Source organism: Sinocyclocheilus grahami, unplaced genomic scaffold (assembly GCF_001515645.1).
Source record: "Sinocyclocheilus grahami isolate Dianchi unplaced genomic scaffold, SAMN03320097.WGS_v1.1 scaffold245.1, whole genome shotgun sequence".
Lineage (NCBI taxonomy): Eukaryota > Metazoa > Chordata > Actinopteri > Cypriniformes > Cyprinidae > Sinocyclocheilus > Sinocyclocheilus grahami.
In genome coordinates, this window is record NW_015505424.1 from 724,506 (window position 1) to 745,061 (window position 20,556).

Here is a 20,556-nt window from a genome sequence, read left to right on the forward strand (position 1 = left end):
TTAATTTAGACAGGAGGAGGTTTGGGATGATGGTGTTAAAAGCCGAGCTGAAGTCCACAAACAGAATCCTCACATAAGTCCCTGGTCTGTCTAGATGTTGCAGGATGTAGTGCAGTCCCATGTTGACTGTATCATCCACAGACCTGTCTGCCTACCGAGCAAGCTGCAGGGGGTCCAGTAAGGGTCCAGTGATGTCCTTCAGATAAGCCAAAACCAGTCTTTCAAATGATTTCATGGCCACAGACGTTAGAGTCACAGGTCTGTAGTCATTAAGTCCAGTAATTTTGGGTTTCTTTGGGACGGGGATGATGGTGGAGCGTTTGAAGCATGAGGGGACTTCGCACAGCTCCAGTGATCTGTTGAAGATCTGTGTGACAATGGGGGCCAGCTGGTCAGCACAGGATTTCAGACAGGCTGGTGTCACACCATCTGGGCCTGGTGCCTTTCTTCTCTTGTTCTTTCTAAAGACCTGACGCACATCATCTTCACTGATCTGGAGTGCTGGAGGGGGGAAGAGAGGGGTTGCCAGAGGTGTGAATGGTGTTTTTTAAAACCTGCAATAGAACTAATTCAGATCGTCTGCCAGTTGTTGATTCAAGCCACTGCCACTGATTCTGGATGAACTCACAAAGACACTCCAATCAGTGAGGTCGAAGCAGGCTTGTAAATCCCTGCTCTTTTTACAGTCCTTAATACAGGTTTAGATGATTTCAGTTTCTGCCTGTAGGTCGGTATAAGATGAACCAAACAGTGATCAGAGAGCCCCAAAGCTGCCCGTGGGACAGAGTGATATGCATTCTTTATTGTGGTGTAACAGTGATCCAGTATATTACTGTCTCTGATGGGACACGTAACATGCTGTCTGTATTTTGGCAGTTCACGGGAAAGATTTGCTTTATTAAAGTCTCAGAGAATGATTAAAACAGAGTCCGGGTTGTTTCTATTATGCACACACACATAATAGAAAATTGACCTTTTTTGCATGTGCAATTTCACAAATGTCAGCTGCAGTTAATGACTTTGCATGTGAAGCACTGCAAAGAAAACCTTAATTTAAAAGAAAAATCTCTCATTGTAGAGGATGGTGGACAGTCTTAAGGCAGAGAATGATCAGCTGAAAACAGGAAGTGCTCCATCATCCCTTGTCCTCCCTTGCGGCCCACCTTCTACTTCCACCTCCCAGCCATCTGGTCTGGCCAGCTTCCTGAACTCCAACCAAACCAAACCACCCATGAGCCTCACCAAGTCCTTCAGCCTCAGCCTCAATGAGTGCTCCAACACTGGTGAGTTCCTTTAGTTGTGTCATCTGATACTGTTGTTTGCTTTAAACTTGAAAGCTTGGTGGCTCCAAGCATTGGATCCCATTACTAATCTAGATATGTCACTGTCTGATGGAGTCAAGTCATTATTTCTATCTATCTCACAGACATTGCTCCTATGGAGTTACTGAGTCTGCCATCTCAGAGAGATGAGGCCTTAACTCGTGTAGTGGTCCGTATAGCTGACCAGCAAGTGTCCAGAGAGGTGAACACGTGAAAACAGAATTGAGATAGCTTTAAATACATGAACATTAGATCATATGCACTAAATAAGCAATCTGATGTACAATCAGCAGGTGAGGCAGCAGGATTTTTACATCGGCTCTGTGAGGATTCATGGGAAAACGGAGTGGACTGTGTTAGACATGGACATTTCCACAGCTTTTGGGGTAAGATCTCATTCTGTGGTGTAAAGATGGCTATAAATGTTTAAATATATGCAAAAACAAGGAAAATCATAATTTTACAATCGTAATTTAGTTTGCAAAAAGATGTACGTAATGTAATAATGTAATTATGTTTTACTATGCAAATAACACCATGTCATTGCTGTTGATATTTAATGGCAAACATATTATCAAAAGTCAATTGGTGATTTTCAGTATTTTTTTCCTTTATTTATTTATTTTTTTATATTTTATTTTATATTTATTGTAAATTGTTTTAAATATATATTTTTTATTTAATTGATATTTTTCAATTGATATTTCATTAAAATATATGTGTCGATGTGTGTTTTTACTATACAGTATATTAGATAGATAGATATGTAATTTAATGTAATAAATGTAATTTCATGTATTTAATTATAATATTTATTTAATCTAACGTGTTCTTTGTATTCGGATGTCAGAACTACATTTCGCAGGTGGATCCCAGTGCGAGTATGGGACTGTCTGTCGACTCTATCCACAGTTACATTATTAATCAGAGCAGGAGGGTGCTTGGAGCCGAAGCCCCAGAAAGTTCACCCTGTGACTGTTTAAAAAAGGGTCCTGGACTCATCACTGTCACCCTTAAAGGTGAAAAACTCACACTTTCAATTTCTCACTCTCTTAAGCAACTTCTCTTACACCTCATTTTATACACCCCGTCCTACACAGGTACAATGTGAGGCTTCAAGCGTCAAGTCGTTGTGTGTTTTGCAGAGATCACAAATGCTAGTATTGCCAGTTTGTAGTGGAGCGAGATTGTGGACCAATGAGATCTGACTGTGGGCGTAGCTACTCAGTGTTTTGTGACTAAAACAGAAACCAGTTAAGAGGCAAAATGTCTTGTCATTGACACTGTCGACCGTCATGGCTGGTTACTCTATTTGTCTACTAAATGTGTCTCCTTCCTGTTTTTTGAATTGTTCTGGCACTGGTAACTGACCTCTGGTTCACCTGAACTCACTCTCTGTTCCAGGTTTTAAGGAGAAGTGTGTGGACAGTCTGGTGTTTGAGACGATTATCCCCAAGCCCATGATGCAACACTACATAAGCCTGCTTCTGAAGCACCGACGGCTGGTACTGTCGGGCCCCAGCGGCGCGGGAAAGACCTACCTCACCACCCGACTGGCTGAGTACCTGCTGGAGAGGAGCGGCCGTGACCCCGGCCCTGGCCTTATCACCACCTTCAACATGCACCAACAGACCTGCAAGGTGAAGCCTGGAAATAACACTTCCCTAGGAATCATTGACTTGTTTGGTGTGACCAGCAGTTGTAAAGCCACACTTTTTTCTTCTCTTTCTCAGGACCTCCAGTTGTACCTGTCTAATCTGGCCAATCAGATTGACCGCGATTGTGGTGCTGAGGACATTCCATTGGTCATTATCTTGGATGATATCAGTGACGCGTCTTCCATCACTGACCTGGTCAATAGTGCACTGACCTGCAAATATCACAAATGGTGAGTGAGGAAACTCCTGTGTTATGGAAACACTATTGTGTTATTGGTGAATCTCTCAAAATATCACAATATTTTACCTTAAAATCATATTTTAAGGTAAAACAATATGCATATTATTTGCTGTAGCATAGGGAAAATTAAGCAATTTCACTTTTTACTATTAAGATTATATTATTAGATTTTTTTATGACAATTAAGCACATTTTTGCCCAAGGTCTCTCTACTGTAATGGGAAACAGCACATAATACAAATCATATTTAAATTAAAACCTGCATAAATTAGAGGCAGTACAGTATAACAAATGCTAACATAAATGAATAAACACTTAATTAAAATAATGCATAATTATTTCTGCATTACAGTTATGAGAATATGGTGGAAAATAGCAAAAATTCATAGCATAGCAAAAATTATAAAAAAATACAAAACATTTCTAATTTTATTTTTGCAAAATATAATTTGAAATATTTATTAAATATAATTTGGGGGAGAAATATGACATGGTAGTGTTCCTGGCAGACTTTGTGAAATTCACTCTTTTACAAAAGTTATTCATTGTCAAAATTAAGCTTCTTTTTAAGTATTTTCTTGGATATTTATTTCAGTCCTTATGTCATTGGAACCACCAATCAGTCTGTTAAGATGCCATCCAATCATGGCCTGCATCTCAGCTTCAGGTAAGTTTCTCATCTCTTTAACACTAATTCATTCCAGTTTGTAGATTGTGGTAAGATAACATCATATCATTCTCATAAAGAAATTTGAAATCCCATTTCAATATTCCAACTGTTTGTCTGAAGAATGGTCACCTTCTCCAACAACGTGGAGCCTGCAAATGGGTTCCTAGTGCGTTACCTGCACAGGAAGTTGATCGAGGCTGAGGATGAAAGCACTGTTCACAGTGCTGAGGTGCTGAGGGTTCTGGACTGGGTGCCTAAACTCTGGTACCATCTCCATACCTTCCTGGAGAAACACAGCACCTCAGACTTCCTCATAGGTACAGCTTTACACATTCTGAATGTCTGTTTCATGCATTGTTCTTCAGGAAAAAAATAAAATAAACATATTTAACCATTTATTTCAGCAAATGAATCTGAACCACGCACTGCCTTTCAAAGGTTATATTTGTATTATGGAGTTCTACGCTTCAGCTTTAGTTTTAGCACCGCTCAGACCAAGGTTCCAAAAAGATCTCAGCGATGGCTCTTGTCTTTGCAGGTCCCTGCTTCTTCCTGTCTTGTCCAGTAAAGTTAGCAGAGTTTCGCTCCTGGTTTATTGACCTCTGGAACCAGTCCATTATTCCTTATCTTCAGGAGGGAGCTAAGGATGGTGTGAAGGTAAGTTGTTCATAGGCGGCTGACTACTAAATCAGGGGTGTCCAATCCTTCTCCTGGATGACCACCATCCAGTTGAGTTCAGCTCCAACCCTAACTAAGCACTTCAAGCTCTTCAGGATCACTAAAAACTGTTTTGGAGCTAAACTATGCAGTAAGATGGCTCTCCTCATAAGTGACTGAATTGAAACACACTTCATAAGGAGCAACTCTCTTAATGGTTACTCTTGTGCACCATACAAATAGTGCAAGAGACTCAACACTCCCAGCTGATTTCAACAGCTACGAAGCTAACAACTCTATGCTTGTTTATCTATCTCCATCTTGGTTTTCTGAGGTTTCACTGTCTTTCTTTACTGTATCCCTGGTGAAAAAAATACTGCTTAAGCTAGTTACTACAGGGGTTCTGGGAGACCAGTAAAACATTTAGTTTATTCTGGCTTTTAAGGCCAGGACACACCAAGCCGGCCGTCAGCCAACATAGGGCCATCGGAGAGCATTTGACAGGCTAGTTTTTGCGGTGTGTTCCACACGTCCACTCTCGTGGGGCTCACATCGGCGGCAATTTGCCAGATTCAACATGTTGAATATACAGTATATCTCATATATCCTTGTTTTGGTTGCTTTTTTTTTTAAATGATGAATATAGACTATTGATAGTTGCTGAAATAGACAATTAACTCCTTACACGCAGGCGCAAAACTCACATGTTAGTTTGGTGTCGGCTGTAGTCTGTGCAGTGTGTTGAAGCACAGCTTTTTTGTCCAGACACAGCTGACGCGAAGTGACTTTCGTCGCCACTAGTTCTTGGCTTACCAAGTCGGCTTGGTATGTCCCAGCCTTTACATTTTGGGCAAAAGTAGGCACTCAATATGTTTTGGAACAGAGTTTATCTCCAGGCGCGACATAAGTGTTTTTTGCTAGTTTTAGCCTGACGCAGTTATCATTTTCATGTCCCGCGCCACGCTGTTTAAATAGTAACTGCATTTGCACCCATTTGTGCGCTCATGGGAGTGCTGGTCTGAAAATGAGGTGTGCTCAGACGCATTATTGGCGCGTTGCTATTTTGAAGCAACTGAAATAGACCACTCCATTGACCAACTAAAACCTAGTCTAAAGTCAATGGCACAGTAGTTTTTTTGTTATTTAAAGAGCGTGTTAGTATATGCGGGTGCACAATGCGTGTACACTCTGCTTATTACACACACAGGGACGCGCAGCAGCACGCAAACATGCCAAATATTAAAAATGAAAGGATTACAATGTAAAAGATTATTATTTTGTAGGCTACATAAATCTAAAAATGCCTACTTGTCATAATGGATAGTCATTGCGTGTATCAGAATTAGGCTACCTATTTGCTCGCGCACGAGCAGATCCTTTTCATCTCGGGAGATGCGTTCTGTCTTTGCGCTTGCAATTTCTGCCATGTAAATAGCAAATTCGCCATGGTGCGAGCGCAACTGGCTCTTAAAGGGAATGGGAGATGAAACTCTCATTGGTTTATTGCACGTTATGCCCAAAGCACACCCATTACTCATTAAGAGAATAGAAAACTAGTAAAAGTGGATTCAGACACGCCCTAAGTGCACCTGCGCCGTGCGCATTAGACCTTGCACTTAGATTGTTAAAATAGGGCCCATTGTGTCTGGTCAAAGTGCAGTGAAGTCTTGGAGCTCAATCTCTGCAATCACATAATTCAGGTCCATGGTCAGAAAGCAGCATGGGAGGATCCAGTGGAGTGGGTGAGGGATACGCTGCCCTGGCCTTCAGCTCAACAGGACCAGGCCAAACTCTTTCACCTCCCTCCGCCAACCACCGGCCCCAACACTGCTCCAACACAGCAGCCTAGTGACGACAGGGTCACATCCAACAAGGACACATCTCTGCCCACAATGGAGTCCGATCCACTGGTGAGTGTCCAGTTCAGCTACACCTGAACCTTTGTGAACATGTCTGCATTTGTTCTGACAAGCTGTCTTTGTTCTGTCCATCATTCAGATGGCGATTCTGTTGAAACTCCAGGAATCTGCCAACTACATTGAAACACCCGAACGGGATATTTCAGGCAACCCCACTTTCTAGGCTGAGCTAAATGACTTGAGAGCTTCCTAATGGCTAGGGCTGTTACAAAACACTGTTCTGTACAGCTGATTTGCACCTCCTGTCTCCTTCAAAAGGTTTGTGAGAGTCAAGAAGAGGAACTGTCAAGAACATCCATGCCAAGAAGTCTGAAAGAAAAACTAAAGAACTGATCCTGCCAGATCTGAGCGAGAATCTTTTTTGCACTGTTGTCTTAACCAGACCTTCCTTTGCTTATTTAACCTGCAAGTTGCATGGCAATACTTGCAACTGGGGATTGTGAAGATTGGATTATTGTGAAGATGAAATGTTCTTGTCTGTCATACTGGGAACAAAATTTGCTCCACATTTGTTCGATATTACTTTTGTTTTGGGTAATATCTGACCATATGGACCAAAATCTATTTATTCTTGTTTGCAAAAGTACCGACATTCCATCCTCAAAATCAAGTTGCCTGAACCCTGTACACAAAGGTGCGGTTACATTTAGACCAACTCGCATGGATGCAAAACATAACGTACAAGATGGTGCTTAGAATTCAGCCTTAAATGATGTCCCTCCATATATCATTAAGTCAGTCCCATAGCAATCTGATTATTACTCTATATTACCTCACAGTTTGCATAGTGATGCAGTTTTAAGGTGCAGTATATACCCATAACCAGGTTGCATTCATTCCTATCAAACACACAGACATCGGACAGATGTAGACTGTAGATCTCTGAGAGGATGCACTTTGATTCTTAGCTTTCAATCAAGAGCACTTACTGGTTGTTCAAGGTTTGTAGGTTGTTCGTTTCAATGGTGATTTGCAGCAACAAAGCAACCAAAAGTCATTTGTTTTGAGTTTGAGGCGACATGAGCAATAGATACTGTTGGTGATTGACAAAGTTCAGTTATATGCAAATATACCAATGGGAGAACAGAAAATGAAGCTCATGTGATCTGCCACCTGATATTGTTGGTCGTTTATTGCCTACAAAACTTTAAGGCGGCACTTGGAGATGCAGCAGAGCTGAGCATGACTGCAGTATGGCTCATGTGATGCACCGCCTGATACAGTCGGAGGGCGACCTCAGGCGATTTAATCATTGTCAGTAATAACAGAGGTGCTGTTACCGGTGCACGAGAACAGTATGCAACATCTTACTTTCAGTAACTATCTATGTGCGTCCAGTGCATTTGACCTTATCAAGATAATCAAAGGCTTCTCACTGATACTCCAAACCCACTTGGCTTTGTGCTGTAGCATTACTGTAGCAACTAATGTAGGCCTTGTTTCCACCTGGTATTAACATGCATTTCAAATGCATCTAATGTGACCTTTTGTGATTGGATTTTGTTGAGTCATTCCCCTTTTATTTTGGAATTCTCAACATCTCTTTTGCAAGAGCACCAAGTGTGGCAAACAAATACCATGGAATGAAGGAACCCATGTTGCGCAGCTTACAAGCGAGCGGGAATGGAAGAAAATGAAAAAAAAGATAAAGATGGCAGCTGCAATTTGGATCATAATCTCTTGTTTATGATGAAATTGCTTAAGTTTTAGCTTCAGTTTGAGTCGCTTGTTTTGTGTGCTTTCTTTCAACATGTCTCAAAACGATCATGTGTTAGTTAAGGGTGGGTGGCGTCTAGGCATCCAGGACAAATAAGAATTTACATTGTATATGTGATGTGGTCACATGCATTTTTGACTACCTCCATTTGTGGTTTCAGTGATTCGATCACAGTTTTAGACCCTGTTTACACCTGTATTTAGTACCGGACACTTGTGATCGGATCACCAAAAACACATGTTAATACAAGGTGGAAACAGGGCAGTAAATATACTGGATATTGACTCCACTGCCTGAACAAATGAAGCCAATTTGAGCTGCTGCAAAATAAGATGCAGATAGATTGGGTTTGAAAACAGATCAGGATTGTTTGCAGTGTGAACAAAGCCAAAATGGTTTAAACAATTTATGTCTGGAGGAGGTTTAGTCATTTGTGTTTGGACTTTGTTATGTCTAGAGGTTCAATCACATCAGTGTTCACTTACAGTTTTACACGCACTTATGTCCTTTGGTGTTTTGTAACAATGTAGCCAGTTTTGGATTTAACATTGCATTTGTTTTTATTTCTGGCAACTTCAAGTCACAGGACGACCCCATATCAGGGTCTTTTACAAACTCTCATATCATTCCAGTAACAATTGTAACACTGACAGAATATCTTGTAATTCAATTCACATTTAAAAAATAACAATGGTGGATTGCAACTCGTGAATGCGTTTGCTATTGGCTGATTACAGGTGCTCCAGATCTGTATGTGCATGAAAGCTTCAACTCTGAGGAACATTATAGCTAAAAAAGACACCAAAGGATGTGTTGGCAACCAGTCTACAAGAGCAAAATGATTTTTTAACCTAAATTACCAAACTGAAACTGAATTTCTCATGTATATGTACTAACCGGTTAGTACTAGCACTATAGCAATGTCATGAAACTGTGCCGTTGTAATCTCAGAATGTAAATTGGATCAAAACTTAAGTTTGCCAACACACCTAGTGCTCTTGATGATGCTTGCCGCCTCTTGTGCTCGTGTTTACGTGTCCTATTACTGTCAGATGTAGCTCTCCAAATGAATAACCAGAGGAGGATTTTTTTAAAGGTCTTTTTTGTACATGTTTGTTTTTACTAAAGGATCTAAGGCTGACATTTGTAAATAGATTTACAAAAAAATTGCCAAAAAAAATACAAACAAAAAAGGTCTTGGGTAGAATAAACAGAGCAAGGTTAAAATATCACAACTATGAACTGAATGTGTCTGGTTAGATATACATTACAGCGAGGATCGCGGTCATCTCTCAGTTATCGCCTTTCCTGTAGAGGCAAGTTAACTGCCACAAAGTAACTAGATCATGTTGCCTATGTACATGTTTCACTATAAAAGTGTCCTCCGTATTCTCTTCCGGATCGTACAAGGTATTGAATGGCTTTTACGATTGAGTTGGCCATAACAACCCATTAAAAAACAGTCAAATGAAGTGCTTTAGCGGTGCTTCAGCTCACACAAGTACCTCAAAATGTGTCTTAACAGCTCATCGTATGATCGTAAACTTCCCTTAACCGCTTAAGGATAGTTTGGGGCTTTGGGGAAGATTGTCATGAAAATGTGCCTAATATAAGCCAACTCGTTGGACATTGCAATACCTAAACTATTATGTTTTGCAAGGGATTGTTTGCTGTGGAGGATAAGAATGCGAGCGAACGTGTCATCCTTTTTTATGCTAGCTTATAAATAACATTGAGATTTGAGCTCGCCGGTAGTCTCGTTTCCAAATGTCCTGGAAATCGAGGCTGCTTTGCCAGCTAGCACAAACTAAAGCCATTTCCCACTGTCTCTCAGATATATTTGCCATCATAGTACAGTGTGCTTTACCATATCTGCTGTCTTGCATATGAACTGATACAGTTTGGACAACCTAAAATGGAGTGTCTAAGTCTTGATTAATTTATTCAATAATTTGTTACTGTTTTACGACTAACAATGCTGAATGTTCAAGCAGGCACATTAATAATACAAAACCTGTGCTTTAAAAACTCACTTTTTCCACTTGTTTTAGATTAAACGGGTTCAATATTGTTTAGTCAAAACAGATTCATGATTTGTCACTATGCAGCGTTGGAATAACATTGTAGAGTTGAGGTGTTAGTACCAATGACAGAAAACAATGGCATATGTAATAAGCTAATGTGCAGGTTTGATGGTGTTTTAATGTTGATGTGTATCACCATTGTTTGTCTGGAAAAACACATTGGACCTACCAAACAAAATCTATGTTTTTCTTTTTGTTCTTCTTCCTCTTTTTTTCCTGCTTTCTCTTTAATAAATCTTTCTATTTTGTATAGAACATTGCAATTGTAAACATTGTAAATAGTAAACTCATCCGCGACCACAATCACAGTAAAATATGAAAAGATCCAGCCCTATGATGAGGCACCTTTTGTTATTGTTGGTTTTATTATTATTTTTTGCAAACTGTCTGCTGGAAAGGGGTTATAAAGGCATGTGCTGATCTGAGAGAATTTCTTCCATCAAATATTCACTCACGTTTCCAATAAACTCGTGCCATCCCTACATTGATTTTGTGCTTTTATTTCAGTTTTAAAAAATGTCATTTGGCAATTATTACATTAATGTAATAGAACATGACAGCTGTTTGTATTTTTTATCACTAAATTTCTCAACACAAATATTCCTGTTCTAAAATTATTTTTTAGATTTACATTTAGTCATTTAGCAGATGCTTTTATCCAAAGCGACTTACAAATGAGGACAGGGGTAATAATATGTAAGTGATGTGACAAGTCTCAGTTAGCCTAACGCATAGCAAGCATTTTTTTTCTATAATAAAAAACAAACAAGTAGATAGAATAGAAAAAGAATAGAGAACGCTAGTGTTAGAGGGTCTTTAAAAATAAAACAAGTCAAAAGAATAGAAAAAGAACAGAATACTAGTGTTAGAGGGTCATTTTTATAATAAGAAAACAAGAACAGAGAATGCTAGTGTTAGAGGCGTTTTTTAAAGAAAACTAGTAGTAAGAATAGAAATAGAATAGAGAGTGCAAGTTTTACAGGGTCTTTTTAAAATTAAAATAAAACCAGTCAAAAGAACAGAGAATGCTAGTGTGAGAGGTTAGTCGTTTTTAGATTAGTCTCCCTCAAGTGTCTTAATTTTGTACCTGCAGTAAGGACAGCACTTTGCATTTGCAATTTTAGACGAAATTAAGAAGGCGCCACATTTCAAATACTAGGGATTAAAATCAATAAGGGGTGATTTTAAAAATGAGAAAGGTCAAGTACAATTGCAGTCTGAAATATTTGAACTCTAGTCACGAAATAAGCTTACATGATGCTGAGTTAAGCAATAGATGCTAATAGCTTGAGTAATGAGGTTATTCCTGAGTTGATGAGAACAGATTTATCAAGGCTATTTAAAGAAGAGGAGGAGTCCCCTAGTCGGTATAAATTGAACGTCCCAAAAGACTTTCCCATTTCAAAGATCGGCCGTCCTGTAGAGTTTTCCCCAAGCATCATGCCAGCCAAACCAGCACCTATCAAAAAGTCAGCCAAGAAGGCTGCTGAAAAAGAGGAGAAGCCAGCAGAGCCGGCGCCCGTGCCTGAGGCTGCCCCCGCCGAGGCGCCTCCTGCTGAAGCGGCGCCGGTAGAAGCTCCCGCTGCGGAGGTACCTGCTCCTGAAGGTTGGCTACTCGACGCATCCAAACGCTGCTTTTTTTTATAACAACATCTCATTTAAAAGAACAGTTTGTCGCACTTTGTTGTAAACTGTAAAATTGCTACTCACCTTAACGGTCAAATGAATGATATTGTACACGGACGCCTAACCGATGCAACGTGTTTTTAATGGAAGAAAGCATCAGTTCTGTAGAAGACTCACACACGCCCTCTAATGAACAACATGCGCTACTTCCACTCGCTTCACTAGGAATCTGACGACGTTTTTAGCTCAAATTTACCATAGTAATCTGCCCAAACTTCAAAGTTACTACACTCACTGCGGCTAGCAGTGTTATTTTAGTGTGTTATTTACTAATACCGTTTATTGAGGTACTATTAAAGTTTTTATTAATATTTAATTAAACATGGTTTAATAATCGTTTTAATTTTTATATTGTGTGTGTGTGTGTGTGTGTGTGTTTTTGTGACATATGAGGACATATATTTGTAACGACAAAAGGATATTACAAAGAAGGTGACTTTGTGACTTTGATGATCCTTGAGCCTTGTCTTACAGCAGCATTGTAATTTATACCTATCCTCTAACGTGTACCTAACAACTTCTAACATTTACTTAACATGTAACTCTAGACTCTGCACCTGCTGCTCAGACCCCAGCGTAGGCTAAAGCTATAAAAATTACTTCCTGTAATAGTACAGAGTACAACAGCATTTTTAAGCATCATCACATTTTTATTGTTACATTAACCCATGTCTCAGAATCAAAACAACTCCCTCCCCTTCTGCACTTTGTTTGATCTCTTTGCCAATTTTGACACCTTAACACTGTATGTTTACATGGACAACAATACTCCGATTTTAATACGATTAAGACAACACCGTAGGCTAAAGCTATAAAAATTACTTCCTGTAATAGTACAGAGTACAACAGCATTTTTAAGCATCATCACATTTTTATTGTTACATTAACCCATGTCTCAGAATCAAAACAACTCCCTCCCCTTCTGCACTTTGTTTGATCTCTTTGCCAATTTTGACACCTTAACACTGTATGTTTACATGGACAACAATACTCCGATTTTAATACGATTAAGACAACACTCTGATTAAGAATCTACCATGTAAACAGAGATTTTTGATTACCTTAATCCGGCTAAAGTCATAATCGAAGAAAAACAGAAATCGAATTAAAGGGGTCCTATTATGCTTTTTCACTTTTTTAAATTTTAGTCAGTGTGTATGTTTGGGCATCAAAAAAGATCTAGAAAGTCACAAATCTCAAAGTCCACTCCAAAGGGAGATATTTCATTTTTTAAAAATCCCTTTTCAAGAACTACAACGAACGGCTCGTTTGGACTACACTCTTAAAAATAAAGGTGCTTCACGATGCCATAGAAGAACCTTTTTGTCTAAATGGTTCCATAAAGAACCTTTAACATCTGAAGAACCTTTCTGTTTCACAAAAGGTTCTTTGTGGTGAAAAAAGGTTCTTCAGATTATAAAAACGCAAGAAAGAGATGGTTCTTTAAAGAACCTTTGACTGAATGGTTCTTTGTGGAACCAAAAATGGTTCTTCTATGGCATCGCTGTGAAGAGCCTTTTGAAGCACCTTTATTTTTAAGAGTGTACAGCGTTGATTTCCGGGCTTTGTGATATCACAAAGCGGCGAATTAGAATATCATTAAAATAATTCCCACCTACCGAAATTCGAATGGTTGTGTTAACGTTTGTATTGGGTGTGCCCTCACACTGCTCATGTCATGTGACCTGTCTTCCAAAAAGGGACATATGCAAATAAAGGCAGTTCCGGTTCATCTGAATACCGAGTAGTGAGCATGTTTTTTCCTCCGTATAAATAAATATAATTTACCGGTTATTAGACGCAAAATGGCTGTGCCAACAGGTTATGGGCCCAGGAGAGAAGCGGGTAACCGATGGAATAGACTGTACTATCTGAACACTGCGAACGAAGACAGCGATAGTTGTAACGGATGTTATGACATTCAAACCTGGCACTGACTGTCTGTATATGCCTGTACAAATATTTGAAGATAACCAAGGTGCCATTGCTCAAAGAACCCAGTGTGTCGTCAAAGATGCAAGCATGACGATGTACGATATCATTTCATTCGATCAGCACTCAGTGATGGCAAAGTGACAGTTGAGTATTGTCCCACAGAAGAAATGGTGGCTGATGTCATGACTAAACCAGTGACAAAATGTAAACTAGAAAAATTCAAAAGTTTTATGTTTGGTATGTAAATCCAACACAAGGGAGATGCAAGACTGTATCTATATGTTATGTTGTTATAATATACAGTATTGTACAGTATGAGAGCAAGTGGGGGTGTTAACGTTTGTATTGGGTGTGCCCTCACACTGCTCATGTCATGTGACCTGTCTTCCAAAAAGGGACATATGCAAATAAAGGCAGTTCCGGTTCATCTGAATACCGAGTAGTGAGCATGTTTTTTCCTCCGTATAAATAAATATAATTTACCGGTTATTAGACGCAAAATGGCTGTGCCAACAGGTTATGGGCCCAGGAGAGAAGCGGGTAACCGATGGAATAGACTGTACTATCTGAACACTGCGAACGAAGACAGCGATAGTTGTAACGGATGTTATGACATTCAAACCTGGCACGAAATCCTTGGTCACTGCAATTATGATGATGTTTCCAAATTGCAGAATGTAGTTTTGTTTGGGCTTCCGAAAGCGGATGATGTCAGGAAACAGTGGTTGCAATTTATTTTTTAACTCTGTTCCTGAGCATTATAACCCCAATTTGCTATTGTGTGCTGTGCATTTTACTGAGGAACACCTTTTACAGCTTCCACAACACGAGGGAGTAAAGTGCATCATCACGAAGACGAACTATAAGTTTATACGTGAAATTCCGGAGGGGACGTCGGATGGCGTCACGTGGGGACGTAATGACGTGTGCCATTAATCGAACTATGTACTACAACATGTAAAACGGGAACATGAAAGGAATATTCTAAGAGCAACTCATGTAAACACCATAATCGTAATATTGGCTTATTTAAAATAAGGTAAATACTTAGATTACTAATGTCCATGCAAACGTATGTTCAGATTATGTCAGTTTACAAAGACTGATTCATCCAGCCATCATCTATCACACCAAATGTTACTTCTTCAGTAAACTGGTGGCCTGCTGAGTGCAAAAACCACTGATCACCAACAATGTGTGCTGTCAGCCAATGCAAGAACGGGCTGTGGTTGAAGAGTGTGTCTCACTGCGTGCTGAAATGAAATGGCATGACTTTTCACCTGACTTTTCATTAGCGTCTTTAGCTGCTGATGTGTTTAGAAACTGATGTGACCACTGCATGAGGGGGAGGTTATGTTAGGTTAAAGCATATATCTGCAGATGTTTGTGCTGTATAAGAAGGTGCTATTCCTGCAGCTGTTACTCAATGACACTAAACTACCATTACTAAAAAAAAAAAAGACTGCTTATTCTAAACAGTACTAATCTAGCGATCTCTCCAGAGTGGCACTGTGCTAATGGAAGTCTAATGATTTGCTATCAGGCCCTGCTGAGGAAGCTGCTCCCTCCACTGATGCTTCAGCTGAGGGTAAATCATTTTGGTTTGGTCATGATTTTTAATTATTCCATTTCAGTTTGGATCCAGATGCTTTATAATGTGAGATACACCCTTCAGCAAATGACAATAAATGTTTTGATTGTGTTGTTTTGATTTTATTGACATAGCAGTAAAATCCTTGATGCATGTGAATGAATTGAACTCTGAATCCTAATATTCCTGCATATTTGATCATCAGCTGCACCTGTGGAAGAGCCACCTAAAGCACCAACACCACCTCCTCCAGCAGGTAAACTATTTATCCACCCAATCAATCAATCAATCAATCCATCCACCCATCCACCAAATCCATCCATTCCTCTAACCTATCCAGCCATCCACCCACCCAGTTTATCAACCCAATCATTCAGCCACCCAATCCTGCCATCACCCAACCGGTCATCCACCCAATCTGTTCATCCCCATCCATCTATTCATCCCCATCCATCCACCCATTCATCCATCCATCCATCCATCCATCCATCCACCCAATCAATCAATCACTCCAAACACCCACCAAATCCACCCAATCTCACCTACCCATCCATCCATTCGCCCAGTCAATTCATCCATCCACCCAATCTACTCCACCTATTCATCCATTCTTCTGCCCTGTCAATCCATCAACCAACCAATCAATCAACCAACCAAACAATCAATCTATCCATCCACCGAATCTACCCAGTCATCCTTCCATCCATACGTCCATCCATCCATGCTCCCAATCAATCCATTCATCCATCCATCCCCATATAAGCCATCTATCCACCCAGTCTACTCGCCTACCCATCCATCCATTCGCCCAATCAATCCATCCATGCACTCATCCACCCAATCCATCCATTCTTCTTTTAATAATTGCAATACTGTAGAAATGCATGTGTTTTTTTTCTGCTGTGAATTCATTGTATATATATATGTCTCTAATAAATGTGCAGTGCCCACAAGTGTCCCTCAGAACCTCAGTGTGGATGATGTCAATGACACCTCAGTCACTCTTAACTGGAGATCCCCAGAGAATATTGGCTCTGGACTGGATGGATATACCGTGGAATACTGCAGAGAAGGATGTGCGTATATCCTCTCAGTATTGCTGATAAGCTCTTTAGTCTTAGGGATGGTGTTTCAATCATCGTGCCTTCTTCTTGAAATTGAACCATGTTGAACTATCAGATGTCACCAGAAAAGTGGGTTATTCGACAGTCTGTTATAGCACCTGTCTTCGAAATGTCACCACAGACTGATTTATAGCCAGCTCCTGTAGGTCTCCCTATTAGGAAGGGATGCTTTCAACCAACTGTCACCGTATCTGCACGCCCCACATTTAGATTTGTGGATGTATAATAACATCACTGCTAGTGTGTTTGGAAATTCATATTTGATCTTTAACTGACTAGGTTGACGCATAACATCCACAAGCTTTTGTTATCAATATCGAGATTTTAGGTTTCAAATTTTTATGAATGAATAATGTATTATTAAAAAAATTTAAAGTATAATTTGTAATCACCTTATTGCCTTTACTAGTTGATTTTATATGTTCATGTGGTGACATTTTTTTAAAAGTGCAATCATAAAATAATTAATGTATTTTGCTAAAACTATTGAAAGTTTTGCTAAACATTTTTGTAGTTGTACATGGAATATAGCATTTTCCAATAATATTTCATGTCAAACTGCAGTTAAATATACCCTTTATTACCTAGTTATATTAAGTTATAAAGTTTGTTCATATTGTCAAAACTTTATTATGTATTACTATTATTTAAATATTATGTATATACAGTATATATATTAAATTTCCATAAATGGAATATATTGTCATATGAAGTAAAAACAAATATGAAACCTATTAGAAATTGGAACAATTTTAAATATTAACACACACACAAACACAAACACACACACACACACACACACACACACACATATATATATATATATATGTTTATGTATGCGTAATACATTTTTGAGATATGTTGTGTACATGTATATCCATCCTAAATCCCGTTAATAAACATTGATATTATATAAGTAAATAAAAATGATAGACGTATTTTTTGAAATGTATAACAAAAACATATATAAACATACAGATTTGTTGCATATATGTTGTTTTAATTAGCATTTTATTGTTTTAATTTGCATATATAAATAAAGTATATATTGTTGAAATATAGTTGCTACATGTAATACCATATAAACTATCATATGTACGAATACAAATCTTACTATGGCAATTTTATGAACTTATATCTTCATCTACCCAGAGAATGTACATATCTGAAAATTATGTAGCGCCTTATAGGTAACATATATATGGCAAAATAACTGAAATAGGGCAATCATTAAATTTTTGTATGGGGCCGGTCAGCCTCTAACCAGTTATACTGTATATACTTATATATATAAATATATTTATAATTATGAGTGCACTTTTGTTCAGATCTCTAGGAGGATTTAAAACTCATAGTTTCTCATCATCTGTCCATTTTTACACTTTACAGGTTCTGAATGGGTGGTTGCCAATAGTGAGCTCATTACGTCCAGCCGGTTTGTCATCAGCGGCCTGACAGCTGGAGACCTACTTAACATCCGTGTGGTGGCCGTGAATGCTGGAGGCCGCAGCGAGCCCGTCGCCCTGCCTCAGCCCGTCCCTGTCCGGGAGATTGTGGGTGAGTGTCTGTGCACTGTTGGTAGAAGGTTAGAGCTGCATGTGTAGGGGACAGATGAAAGTGACGGGACGTCTCAGCTTACTTCACAGGGTCTGATTACTTCATAGTGTTATACATGTTGAGTGTATTCTCTGAGCCCTGGCTCATGTGGCTTACTGGCCCAGCTCAGATGACAGTATGTGTTTCCCTACAGCGAGGGGAGCTGGTGGAAGATGGACGGCCTACTACAGCCTGTAGCTACCTCTCCTGCCCTCAATGGGCTCAACAGCTGTGGGTATATAAATCCCATTGGCTTGTGCCGACAAAAGCTTTCATTAGCATTTAAATTACAAACATGAAGACCTAAGGCTGTCAGTGCAAACTGAGCTCAAGGCTAAGAAGCACTGTAAACACATACTGTACGTTATTCTCCTAAACAGAGCAAAGGTACTTATATAAATGTGTATTTTAGAGAATTTCCGTCTAGTTAAAGGATTGAATGGACTGCTCTCGTTAAAAGTGTGACTTTGGCAAGAAGTGTTTATATTCAGGGCTTGGTTCTTTGCCCTTGCACTTGACCACTTTTATTGGGGGAACTTGATCTTGACTCTTCCTCTTTGCAAGTAAAACAAAGTTATTATTTGATTAGATCAAGCCTGATTTTTAAAATTAGGTTATGCAATATTCTCAACCTGGTCTAACACCATTAAATCCATTTATATATATATTACATGTTAAAATATATTATTGCATTAAGATTTGATATATTTGATTATTTTATTACATAGAATTATTTAATTATTAATTAATAATTACTAAACCATTAGTATTTAAATGTAAATATTTGAAGAAAAAAAATCAATTGAAATAAATACTTAATATATTTTTGTGAAATGTATATTATAAGGTTTTTCAGGTCAATACGCTCCCTAGTGACCATTGTGTTGTGCACTTATGAGCCACTGTAATCCTGGGACCATTTTAACCAGCATATTTTTCATCTTTTTTTTAATAACCCAAATAAGACCCTGGAATCAACTCATTCTTGTTACGTAATGTTGTATGAGGTCAAACAAGCCTGAAAGAAAAGAGATGTGCTAGCGTGTTGGCTTAGAGAATCAAAGAGTACGAACGGTTCATCCATTTGGGTTTAGCAGGTGAATGTTGTGGTGGATGGCAGCGATTCAAGACATCACACAGGATTACATATGAGGACACTGACTGTAAAAAGGGTTTGAAGACCAAGGATTAGGTTTTTCACACGTACAAGCTCAGGCTTTGGGTTAATTAGTTCAGGTATTGTAAGGTAAGCTGAAGGTGAGCTGAATGTGAACCTTCAAAGCCAACTGTGCGCTCAGAGTCCCATCAAGCAGTGTGTCAGCATGACAGCAGTTGCACTGGATCAGCAATGCGTGTCGCTCCACAGGTGTCAATTGTTTCTTGTCTTAATTAATGAACTTGTTGCTTTGGAGTCCTGGGAAGTAAGGACTAGAGGTCTGGAGGGCTAGATTTGGGAAGCTGTACCCTGATAGTAGCATGTGCTGTGAGAGGACAGCCAATAGAGATTTACATCAGAGAGGACAACGGCACAGTGCTGGCTGACACATGGTTGTTCAGGGGGAAAGTGAAACGTTTCATTAACGAACATGCTGGATTTACAGGATGAAAGATTTGATTCATGCCAATGTTTCTATTCTTACTAATTATCCAATAAATCAAACTTTTTAAAATAGGTGATGATCACATGATCATGACATGTAAGTTTGAGTTTAGATTTATCTAAAATAAATAAAAAAAATAAAATGGAGAAATTATTATTGTTTACAAATGAGTTCCACAATGACAATCCACTCGCCTGGAAAAAAACAATACAAGTAAAAAAAGTCACATAGACTTACAAAGGAAGAGGGACCCAGACAATATCTAGAGACTGAAATATCAGACTGAAGTAAAAAAAAAAATAACCACATAACAACAAATTAAAAACTCCTCAGAACATCTTAGAAAGGCCAAAGCATACTTCAGTTTTGGTACAAACTAGCATGTGTTTCACAGAATGCACAGCACTTAAAACTGTCCTCCATAGAGTGCTGCAGTAATGACATACTGTATTTATAAGTTCTTCATGAAACTATAGATGCCAATAAAGAAGCTTTATTTTTAAGTGTGTTGATGGTGAACTCAAACACAGATGGTTGACACATGCTGGAAAGTTTAGTTTTTGTCCAGTATCTGCACTATTTCTTTCCTGAGGGTATTAACAATAAAAATGTATTCACACTTGAAAAAATGGAGTTAGAAAATAGAAAATAGAGTTGCGAGTATCTCTTAACCGCCTCACACAAGCACTCATCAACCCATCAACTTTGATCAAACTTTTAGCATGAGTTTCTTGTTATTAAAAAGGAGAATAAAA

General features: G+C 38.9%; 2 protein-coding genes across 3 annotated transcripts in view; both read left to right on the forward strand.

Moving 5' to 3' along the window:
* The window catches only part of LOC107598126 (neuron navigator 1-like), a 166,313-nt gene extending 155,563 nt beyond the window's left edge, over positions 1-10,750 (forward strand). For both annotated transcript variants that reach the window (XM_016289394.1, XM_016289395.1), the window contains 11 exons: positions 1,079-1,283; positions 1,427-1,524; positions 1,613-1,708; positions 2,173-2,341; positions 2,727-2,962; positions 3,056-3,210; positions 3,817-3,888; positions 4,012-4,208; positions 4,430-4,548; positions 6,249-6,458; positions 6,547-10,750. In XM_016289394.1, the coding sequence (XP_016144880.1) occupies positions 1,079-1,283; positions 1,427-1,524; positions 1,613-1,708; positions 2,173-2,341; positions 2,727-2,962; positions 3,056-3,210; positions 3,817-3,888; positions 4,012-4,208; positions 4,430-4,548; positions 6,249-6,458; positions 6,547-6,630 (1,641 nt within the window). In that variant the 3' untranslated portion in view covers positions 6,631-10,750. The remainder of the gene's footprint in view (positions 1-1,078; positions 1,284-1,426; positions 1,525-1,612; positions 1,709-2,172; positions 2,342-2,726; positions 2,963-3,055; positions 3,211-3,816; positions 3,889-4,011; positions 4,209-4,429; positions 4,549-6,248; positions 6,459-6,546) is intronic.
* Positions 10,751-11,665: 915 nt separating this feature from the next.
* Positions 11,666-20,556, forward strand: part of LOC107598136 (myosin-binding protein H-like) — a 20,384-nt gene continuing 11,493 nt past the window's right edge. The window contains exons 1-5 of the mRNA XM_016289409.1: positions 11,666-11,874; positions 15,433-15,477; positions 15,686-15,736; positions 16,425-16,556; positions 17,994-18,161. Of these exons, the coding sequence (XP_016144895.1) occupies positions 11,709-11,874; positions 15,433-15,477; positions 15,686-15,736; positions 16,425-16,556; positions 17,994-18,161 (562 nt within the window). The 5' untranslated portion in view covers positions 11,666-11,708. The remainder of the gene's footprint in view (positions 11,875-15,432; positions 15,478-15,685; positions 15,737-16,424; positions 16,557-17,993; positions 18,162-20,556) is intronic.